Genomic DNA, 11,274 nt, shown 5'->3' on the forward strand with positions numbered 1-11,274 from the left:
AGATATACATTCGTAGTTATGGTTACTCGTCAAAGGCCAAAGCACAAAATCAGCTGGCCGTTCTTGGTATCATCTCAATTCTCAGTTTTCCTTTAGTAGTAAAGTCATTACTGAGATCAACTTTTATAGCAAAATTGCAAAATGACAGTAACACTTCACTAATTGTGTTAACTTACTGACACAACCCAATCAATACTCTTGTGATGTTTTTGTTCAGGTTATAATAACCCATCTGACCGTTATTCAATGATGATCTTTTTTCCCCCCTCCTGCTGTAGGTTACTGACCTAATCCTCTATCCCTCCCTGCATTTAGGAGAACATAGAGCTTGTTTTAGATGACATAGAGTCCAGTACCTCACTGTCTGTAGCAGCTGTTGACCAGGCATCTGCCCAAGCTCTGGTAAGCACAAGAACACTGCGTAGCGTTGTCTGTGTTTCACTTGTTTCACATGATTGGTTGATGAGTGTCTTTGGTAGGTCCACGGTAAACTAAATCGTAAATGGGCCGCACTTGTGATAGCCATTTTCTGCACCTCAACGGTGCACAAACAACTTCACAAAGCCTCTCATTCACCCACTCACACACATGTTCACACACTGGTGCACGGCTGCTGCAATTGCTGGCACTATTGGGGCCCATTGGGAGCAAATTAGGGTTCAGTATTTTGCCCGAGGATGCTTCGACACAGGGACAAGTCGGGAGCTGGAATTCACACCTGGTCTTACCAGCTGAGCGGCAGCCGCCCGCAAATGAAAGTAAAGTAACGCAAATGAAAAGGAAAGACTTCACTATTCAAATCTGAGGAAGCTTTAAATGTGAGATTTTACCTCCGTTGAGTAAGCGGTTAAACTGCGCCAAGTTATGGCCAAAAGGAGCTCTCTAGAATACCACTGAGCCAGTAAATTGCTCTGCTCTTGTCTGCTGGCGAAAAGCAAATATCTTGAGCTCCAAGGCTAATTTAGTCTGAAAAACATTTGATCCCATATTCTTAAAGGAAAGCTTTGATCCGGATTGGCTCTAGGGTGTCAGAAGATGTGGAAGAAGCGCTTAGATCATGTGCTTACGATCAAGGAAAGCAAGTACTAGGAGCTGACAGCCGACTCAAGTGACGTAACTGGACACCTCTGAGCATCTGTAACCACTGCAGCAGGGTTAGTGCACAGAGTCGCGCTGCTACATCTGTGAATGGGGGGGGGAAAGCTCAGCTTGACATTTTCTTCCTTGTTAACGCAACGCTGTGACTCGACGAGTTGATGATTTTGAGTAGCTAATGTATAGTAATAACAGTAGTCTGATTCAAGGTAGAAATGCTGATTGAGTCTATGAGTTTCCTCATACAAATAGCGCAAACCTTGGTTTAAGTGATCATTGGAACGGAACGCCGATGCCAAAAATTGAGATTTGTGTGGGGATCACAAGTTTGCCGAAACAATCAAAAAAGGATGAGCATTATTTCATTCTGATTTTCAGAAATAATGTGAATCACGTAATATAGAAATATAATTTTCAATCCATTCCTTTTACAAGTTTATGTAACCTCTCAATGAATTAGGTTTCTTTTCATGTCGTGTCTCAATCTTTGGTTTCTATTTTTCCGTCTGGGTTTGGTCAAAATGAGAGAACCAGTCGGTGAGGTTGGATTTGAGGCTCTTGGTTCCCATCACAGGTGCGTACGCTGGCCAGGACGGACGAAGCTCGGGGTCTCCTGTGGCTGATGGAGGAGGAGGCCGTCCAGCCGGGAGGTTCAGAGGAAACCATGTTGGACAGACTCTTCAGCTACTACGGCGCCGCACATGGAGACAACAAAGGTGAGCAGCAAGCCTGTGAAAGTTGAATGGCAGTTCTCAGAACGAGCAGACTGGACAGCTTCTGGTGCCTTGAATGAGTAGCAGCTCTAATTCCTCTGTGTTCCAGGAGCCACTCTGCTGCTGCGAGGAGAGACGCCCCACAGCTTCCTGCTGGGCCACAGCCACGGAACTGACTGGGTGGAGTACAACGCTCAGGGCTGGCTGAGCCATGCCAAGCACAATCCCGCTGCCCAGAACGCTGCCTGTCTGCTGCAGGACTCCCAGAAGTAAGAACATGCAGTCACTGCAATCACACATCCAGTTTCTTTTCTTCCACAATATGAAGCGCATCACAACTCTGATTGAGAAGGCCGAAGACAAAAAACATCTAAAGGTCCGAGATGTGATATTTAGCTTGATTTATGATTTTTATATTGGTGAAAGCTAAATATACTGCCCATAAATACATGACTAAAAGTGCATAATGGCAGTACAATAAATGTATAAATAAACCAACAAAGAAGAAGATGGACGAGATATCCATGTTTGGATGCGCAGGCCACTGTAGCTCACTGGCAAGCTCAGGGGGGGAGGGAGAGTAAACGACATTGCAATCTAAAATGTAACCACTTGATGTCACTGTTTCTTCTTCAAATCTCCACATACTACAGACTTAACCTACTCAGAGGTAAAAAACAAAAACAAAAACAAAAAAACAGTGCAGCAATTGAGAGGGGACTTTGGGGATTTCTGTCTGTTGTGCTAGTTTTAATTATTCTAATAGGTTATTTAGCTTTGACCATGAGAATGGCTGCTTTAAAACAGAATATTTCTAATGTAATGCATCCAGTATTAATCCAGGGATTGCAAATATGATAATGATATGGTTTAATTGTTTTTGAATTTTGCTCTTTCCATGTGCATTAGAAAGAAAAAAAGCTTTTCTTAGCAAGAACTTTAAACATTGGAGTTTAAAAGCAACAGACAGATAATTTGCAGCAAATGGCCTCGTGCTGTAAAATGTTCCACCTATAGACTCAGTTTTGCTTGAATGCGTGGAATTTTCCTTTTTCCTTCTTTTTTTTTTTTGCCACCGCAGGAAGAATATCAGTGGCCTGTTCATGGGCCGGGCCAGCGGGGCCACCGTGTTGTCGGGCTCCATTGCAGGTTTGGAGGGCAGCTCCCAGCTCGCCCTGCGACGAGCCACCAGCATGAGGAAGACCTTCACCACAGGCGTGGCTGCCGTCAAGAAGAAGAGCCTGTGTATACAGGTCAAACTCCAAGTGGTGAGTGGGAGGCTGAGCTCCGTTGTCCTCGCGATCAAATGAACCGTCGACCTGACATTGAAAATCTGCTCTTGATTTTTAAATTGTAGCAGTGTTTCTTATTCTTTTATGTTCACAGCTCTTATACATTTCTTATTGAATTAGATGATAACAAGGCTTCCTCACCCGTGCTGATAACTCTTTTTGATTGTTGAGTTTCATTTTAGGAGTGCACCAAATTGAATGGTGACGGGTCTTTACCGACTGAAAGGAAATAGTCCACTTGGCCCAGAGGGTTCTTGGAGAGCCGCTGTCTTCTCCCACAGAGAAAACTGTAATTACCTTAATTGAAAAAAAATTAAGCCCCCGCTCGCCCTTGTTCCACCCACATTGACGTTGTAATTTACAACATTGCGGATGCGTAAGAGTTGCATCGACATTTTCTTTAACCTCATGTCACTGCAGAGTAATTGACAAGACCTGTGTGGGTGTGTAGAGAAAGAGGAGCGAAGGCTTTCATGACCTCCACAGGTTACGGCAGCATTGCCTCTGTTGACTGGTAGACTTAATAAGCCATTCCAATTTTTAAAATGCATACCGTCACCAAAAACAAATAATGGCACCTTTCTTTATATTTTCTTTGGACGCATGAACACGTTTGTACTGTGACAAAAAGGCATTCGATTTTTTTATTTTTTATTTTTATTTTTTGTCAAGGCAGGGCTTTACTGCTGTCAAACACTGTAGGAACTTAGAAATGCCAACCTTTTACCCAATGTCTTAAGGTTATTTTTTTCATTTATGTCACTCATACAGTTGTGCGACCAACCCAAGAACCATTCCAGTGTTACTTTTCTTCCAAGTCTCATAGATCATACAAAGGTGGCGCGTGCTATCAAACTGAAGAAACTTATCAAAACCATCAATTTTGTAATTCCCTCCCAACATATCTCAGCATTGTTGCTCCTGATAATTGTATTGTAGGGATGCACCAATACTACTTTTTTTTACAGAACGAGTACTAGCACGAGTACTTGCATTTCACTACTCACCGATACCATAACCTTTCTCGGCATGTTTTTCTAGAATATGGAGCGACTGTCACAAGTTTCACTGCAGTACAAACACAAATTCGCCACGTACATACATATACAACTGGTACCGGTGTCGTAGTATCGGGAAGTATTTTACGAGTATGAGTAGAGGACTCAACCACGGTATCGCTAACAATATCCGATACTTGTCTGGTATCAGTGCGTCCCTGTCCCGTCTTTATTTTCATGTCTTCACCTCATCGCTTCCTCGTGTCTCTTGTCTTCGCAGGACGCCCTGATCGACATGGTGCGTCGCTCCAAGGTTCACTTTGTGCACTGCCTGCTGCCCAAAGCGGAGGCGGTCGGTGGAAGTGGAGAGCCCCGAGTGACGCATGGAGAGAGCATGGACTTGGGCCTCATGACTCTGGACGTGGGTCTCCTGAGGGCACAGCTGAGAGGCTCCAAGCTGCTGGATGCGCTGCGCATCTACAGGCAAGGTAAAGAAGGAAGTGTCCCCTGTGACACTGGCAGTACCATCATCATTGTTCTTGCTCTGTTCGCCATAGCGCCCTCTAAGAAGGTCGTAGGGACATGGAACAAAGATCCACGCATTTGTTCAATCAATCAATGCTGACATTTGACCGGAAGTGAGCTATTTTCACTTGTCTTGACAAAAATCTCAAAGCATAAGGCTCTGAAACCCCAGTGCTATGGTCTTGAAAATGTAGTATCACACAGACAAAAGACCCTCATGACAAAATGTGAGTGGTGAAACCTTTGAGATCCCAACCGTTTTTATTTTACGGCCTTTGAAAGTCAATATCATCTCCAATCTGCAGTTTTGAACCCAATTGTGAACATTAAGATCAAAGGCATCTGCAAGTGTTGTCAGCATTTTGAAGCGGTCAATAGGCATCGGGAGTGGTCGTCAGGTGTCAGGGGCCATCGGAGAGTGTCCAGGGGACAGTCACGCTGGCTCATTCCCTTCAACCCTGGTTGCAGATTTAATTCTTTTTTGGTCCTGTACAGCTTGTATGGGTTATTATAACTAACATTGTATAATTGGGGCTGAGCCCGACGAACGATGGGGCTCGAACGTGCTTTGGCCCATTGTTTTTTCTTATGCGTATTTCGACCCAATTTTGACCCCTTTAACTTCATTCAAACTGGATGAAATTTGGCACGCGTTGATTGGCGAATTTGTTTTTGTTGATGCAGCAATAACAGCTCTAGGTCCTCCATAGCGCCACCTACAGGCAAAAAAATTCAACATCCACACGTCCTTGCAGCCTGTACGAATCACAAATGTTTTAATCACATCTAACTTTTTTTTTTTTTCTTTAAATCAACTGTGATTATACAGTAATGTCTGTGTTTTGAAAGTTATCAATGTTAATTCCGAACTACACTGTTTTTTGTGTAATCTTTGTCTTACTGTAGTGTAGTCTTAGTGAAGAGACTCTTCACTGTCAAGGCCTTCAAAACCCTTTGGATTTTTTTAGCGCTAAATCACTTCGGCTTCAAAGTCAGTAGATTGTTATGTGATTCATAGAGCTTCTTCTCCAGTCACTCAGTTTACGCATCGAAAGACCTGCCTCAGAGTTATTGTTGTCGACTGTCAACCTGTCGAAGGTGCCTTTTGATTTGTTGACCTTTTTCTGGAAATGATTTCACAAATGATGGAATTCATCAGATTGTTTCCTTGAACTTTTAAAGTCGAAACTTTTTACCTCTCAGTCTGAGTTTGACTGCGTTGCCCTTGGCCAAAGATTTTTCCAAAACATAAAAACCCTCTGCTCGCTCCTAAATGATTGCCTCCGCTTGCATGCTTGCATGCTTGGATTGCATTTGCCTTCCCGCCCTTGGCTCTCCTCTCGCTACGGGCACCTTTAGCCTTTAACTTGGCTTATTTGGTTTTTACCTTCTCTCAGGATACCCCGACCACATGGTGTTCTCCGAGTTCCGCCGCCGCTTTGATGTCCTGGTGCCGCATCTGACCAAGAAGCATGGCCGCCACTACATTGTCACAGACGAGAAGAGGGTGAGTGTTGGGTGAGATGAGGCCGATATTAGGGTGTGGAGCGCCGCAGCATGCAGCTTCATGCCACAGACAACGGAAGGAGCTAAATTTTGACGCAGGCGTACACATTTTGCATTTCATTAAACCTACGAATGAGCCTATGAAATGTGTTTTCTTTAAAAACAAACCTTGCACTATTTTTTAGTTGAATCATCTTTGTCCTTTGTTATTAAGTGAGCACTTGTCGGCACATTCGCATTCGAGTGCCGTAGTTTGAAAACAGAATTGAGAAAAATGGTGAAAGCGTGGAATCCTTGTACGACTTCAAGGTTTAAAGGGGTAAGGGGTGGAATTAGAGGGAAATATTCACAAAAACACAGATGCAAATGAACAGAGAAAGAGGATTTTCTTGAGTTAATTCACAGGAAGCAGTGATTGAAGGCCTTTTGTAGATATAGCTGCCTCTGCAGTATCAACTGTGATTATTCTGTGTCTTTAAAATACTGACAAAAACCCTCTTTGGCTCCTTCGGCTGAAATTCCCAACTGTTCTGAATCCCCCCTTTTTTTTTTTTTTAAATCTTGAAAGGGTTAAATCAGGGAAGTTTTTTGCATTTCTCTCCTTGCCCTTCACATTCTAATCTCCTGTTGTGCACCAAATCCCTTTATTCCTCCTTCCTCTCGCGCTCTCCTCTCTCCGCTGTCCTCTTCTCGTTCCAAGAGCGCTCTTGTGTGTAATTAATTATGATTGCGCGGGCTGGCAGCATACGGCTACTGTACTGATTAATTACCAGCGGTGGGAAGAGCTCTTTCTCTTCCTCTCTCTTTCCTTCCATTTTCCTCTCCTTTTACATTTTTCCTCCCTCCATATGCCTCATTATCTTTCCATTCTGTCCGTATAGGGGGAGGTTAGATAAGTTGAGGAACATTCCAGTGCATGTGATTAATGTCTGTCCTGCAATCTGCTCTGGGTGTATAAGTGGCCGGTCTGCACAGAGGTGTGATTAGCTTTTATGAGGTAGGAGGGGGCTCCTGCAGGAGGACTATCGTCTTTACATCAAAGGTGATGTGGACGACATGAACCCTCCCCAGGTCACAATGCGTTGCTCTGACTTCTTCATTCTACTGATTGCAGAGATAACACCCCAAATCACATATCATTAGCATGTAGCACAAGAGAGGTTTTTTTTTTAATCATAATAATTTCCAATGTAGAAGAGAGATTGTAAGAAAGGGTGTAATCCTCTTTCAAGAGCCTCTCTGTGAAACATTTTAGCAGGTTATGACTTAATGTAATCACGTAAATGGCATCATGGCCTGTCAGAGATGAAACCTGGTGGAACCTGATTTTGACAATTTAACCACCAGTGACAATAGTGATTATTGTCGTAGTGATTCTTGACAATTGTATATGCTGTAGGGCTGCGGTATATGACCAAGATTTCATATCCCGATATACAGTTAGCTCATTTTATATCCCGATACGATGTACATCATGATATAGCACAATTTTGGTAAATTCAATTAATTAACACCCTAAATATATTTTAGGATGGTGAATGGGTGGCGTCGGGTTTACTGGACAGGTAGACGGTTAAGACAGTTAAAAGCATCCAAGGTCTGTGGTGTGCTCAGGTAGTCTCGGAGGGAATTCCACAGACTGGGAGCAGCAGAGCAGAAAGCCCAATTCCCCCATGGTGCAGAGCTTGATCTTTTGTCTGCTCACAGACAAATTATAGTGTTGAGGAAATTGAAGAGACAAAAAAAGCGTTCCTTTGTGACATCACAAAATGCACTGCTCTGTCTCCAAGGTTAGTGAAAATAGCCCTGGTCTGGTGCATGTGGAAGGTGCATCAGATTCCACTGGAACCACAACGAGTTATTCTTTATTATTTTTTGGAATTGATTATGCAAGTGTGCTTGTGCAGTCAACATTTTATGAAGAAGCTGAACTGATCCTCCGCTGACCTTCACCAAATATCTTGCCGTCCACACACTCATCATGGAATATGATGGAACGAGCGTCAGAATGATAGTGGTGTATTTAATTATTTAAAAATGAATAAATATTTTTCTGGCTTGATTAAGCAGATCAAATTGCCACAACAGAGCACGTTGGCAGTGAAGTGGCTTGCATGATCCCTTGGAGATGAGCCGAGAGAGGATTGTCCACTCAGGGAGAACTAATGGTTCCCTCGCCCTCCAGGGGGATGGCACCTTGCAACGGAGACAAGAAAATCGGGGGAAGATGGATTAAATGGGGGCAGATAAGACAGAGGGCGGTGTATAATTGGAAGAACAATGCGCAGGATTTTTTGGGGGGGAGACGCTGGCAGAAAGAGAATGTCTGTGAAATCCTTTTTCCGTCCATACAAAAATCCCTGCATTTGTGCCGCCTGCGGCCCTGTTCTGTCAGTTCCTCTCAACAGTTTGATGTAGCCGTGACTCCAGCAGCCACGTGGCGTACCTGCCAGGAGCTTTTTTAGAGCAACCGGTCAGATGTCAGAAATGAAAATTCCAACACGTGGACATGTCGCTTGACATTTCATCCCTCAGAGGCTTAATTCATGCTTGTGGTCGTTATTAAGTCCTGACTTTATGATCCTGGTTTTCACCTGACCCTTGGCATTCTTCTAGCCCACGTCAAAGGTCTTTTTGGACAGAAGTTTTCACTGTGTGCCGTGTCGCTTTTGTACTCGTTGTGTAAGTTTACCTATAATGGTGAAACAGCTGTTATTGTTTTAACATGGATTGCTGATTTTTTTTTTTTTTTTTTTTCAAGTTAGCCTTTACTTTTCAAACATGTCTGGTTGAAAAAGCTGAAAAAGTGTTTATTTGATGTATGTAAAGTATTGTCTGTGGTTGGAATGCCATTAGCTTTACTTTGGTGGTCCAGAAGAGCCTTTCATTCCCAATAAAACGCTCTCTATTGGTTGAAAGTTGGAAATGCAACTTATGCTTACCATATGTAGTATGTATATATTAATATACATAGTAATTAAGTATGTAAATTAAAAGTTCCTCTGCATTTACCAATATACTGTATTTCCTTATCAGGACAGAAGGACACACATTTTTTCACCACCTGCATTTAGGGATTTCAGAAGGAAGGAAAGTGCTAACTGATGACATTGGTCTCACTTAAAGCATAATGTACTTCAGTTCAACTTGTTCAAACCTTAGGAATCTTGCTCTCAGCTAAATGGCTGTGACATTTAAAACTGCCTGACACACATATTTTTAATGCTGTTGACCCCCCCGAGATCCTTTCTGTCTTGGAGAGAGGCCATACAGAAAGTACATAAAGGTCACTAGACAGGACTCGGAACCACTCTGGACACCTAACTCCCTCAAAAGACTCCAACCAAGATGTTGAGTTTTGCATCACTGAGGTGCCAGAGCAAGTTTTTCCATCATTAAACGTGGAACCGACTCTGCATCCAGATATTATAATCTGCTATCTTTTAATGGCTTAATATTTTTTCCCCCAAAAGTAATTTTTACCTGCGAAGATCATTCTCTCCGATCCACTTAATCTGCCAAACAATCTCTAGTTTGTCTTTATAATGCAGAGAGACATAATTAACAGTAGCTGACGGAAAAGAGGCCCGCTGTCACTCTCGTCTTGCTTCGTCCTCTTCGGCCCCTTGAGGCCGATCTGAAGGGAGACAGTGTGAAGTGTGTGCTGTGTCTGGTGTTCAGGCAAATGGTGCTTGTTGCTATGGTTGCCGGTCAATCGTCCTCCAGGCGCCTCAGCTATTCCAACGTGGGGCCCCCTGAATAGACACAGGTTTGTTTTTGTTTGTGTGCGCGCTGACTGTTTGCTCTGCTGCTTTCCAGGCGGTGGAGGAGCTCCTGGAGTCCTTGGAGTTGGAGAAGAGCAACTACCACATGGGGCTGAGCAGGGTGAGTCCAGTCAAACATATGCCACGCTTCATCCTGTTATGCTGGAGCGTGGAAAACTTTTATGGGGATTAAAGCAGCTTAAGGCCAGAGGAGAAAAAACAGCTTCTATTTCAGGGGCATGTGCAGAGTTCAAAGAGGTCCAGTGTCTGGCAATATGGATATCTATTAATTGAATTCAGCATCACACAATCCCATGTCATTTATATTTGATTTTTAGTACTGAAAAAAGGATGTTTAAAAACATTGGACGTAGGACGTCAATTCCGAATTTAGCCGGTTTATTTATCAGTGGAGACCGTTCCATCCAGTCCTCTGGTTTAGCAGAACTTGCTGTTGCTAGGCAAGTCAACAGTTTCTGCTAGCCTGCCATTGAAACAACCTTTACCCACTTCACAGTTCCTACAAGGCAAATAAATTGTAATACCAGACTATCGATATAAATGTCTTTGTTGATAGAATAATGTTAGACTATAAAACTACCCTTGCATCACATTGTATTTTAAGGGAGTATTGTCTCAACAGCAATGCTATACTTCTGATTGTTACGTGACTAACCGTTACGACACTAAGTAAAATTCCACCCCTGCTGAAAACTAGTCCTGTGATCTTGTGTCGCGATTGCGATGCAAGGGTATTTTCACTTTCCAACATTATACTGGCAACACATACTTGCATCGATAGTCTGGCGTTTGGGAATTAGGTCCCACTACCCCTTTAACTGACCCTATACTTATAGGTGATGGCCTATCTTGCAATAACTGCTGCCTGTTATGTGTTTTGTTTTGTTTTAAGAAAGGCCGTCCTTTCTTAAAACATGTATGCTTTAGTGAAAGTGAAACCTGGATGTGGGGATGGACTTTAATATTTTAATGGACTACCATCACTAATTCCACTAATCAATGCAGTAATCTCACATAACCTACTAAGGGGTGAAATAAAATTCTCAAATGAAGAATATTATTTCTTTTTTGCAACTGATGCATATTATGTTTTCTATTTAGATTATATTTTCATAATGTGGCTGTAACCCCTCCCCCTCTCCCACCAAAAAAAAAGAAAAAAGAAAAAAAAGAGTTTCTATGTGGAGCAGGTGGAAGGTCTGTTCATAACATGTTGTAAACCACAGACCCTTTAACCTTAAAAACCAATTAATCTTAATCAGTGGCAAGGTTGCCAGATAATGTCCCATACAAAAGATTGAGGTGTTGTGAGTTCTTCCCGTCTGCCCGCTTTTTCCTGTGTCCTCGTGGGTCTCGTTTT

The 11,274-nt window shown here is 42.9% G+C and overlaps 1 protein-coding gene across 21 annotated transcripts in view; it reads left to right on the forward strand.

The window, feature by feature from the left end:
* Nucleotides 1–11,274, forward strand: part of myo18ab (myosin XVIIIA b) — a 119,747-nt gene that overhangs the window by 56,786 nt on the left and 51,687 nt on the right. For all 21 annotated transcript variants that reach the window (XM_076035808.1, XM_076035810.1, XM_076035796.1 and 18 more), the window contains 7 exons: nt 316–402; nt 1,670–1,811; nt 1,918–2,077; nt 2,890–3,076; nt 4,379–4,586; nt 6,021–6,130; nt 9,949–10,014. In XM_076035808.1, the coding sequence (XP_075891923.1) occupies nt 316–402; nt 1,670–1,811; nt 1,918–2,077; nt 2,890–3,076; nt 4,379–4,586; nt 6,021–6,130; nt 9,949–10,014 (960 nt within the window). The remainder of the gene's footprint in view (nt 1–315; nt 403–1,669; nt 1,812–1,917; nt 2,078–2,889; nt 3,077–4,378; nt 4,587–6,020; nt 6,131–9,948; nt 10,015–11,274) is intronic.

Source organism: Nelusetta ayraudi, unplaced genomic scaffold (genome assembly GCF_046127955.1).
Source record: "Nelusetta ayraudi isolate G7.1 ecotype Tasmania unplaced genomic scaffold, CSIRO-AGI_Nayr_v1 ptg000048l, whole genome shotgun sequence".
Lineage (NCBI taxonomy): Eukaryota > Metazoa > Chordata > Actinopteri > Tetraodontiformes > Monacanthidae > Nelusetta > Nelusetta ayraudi.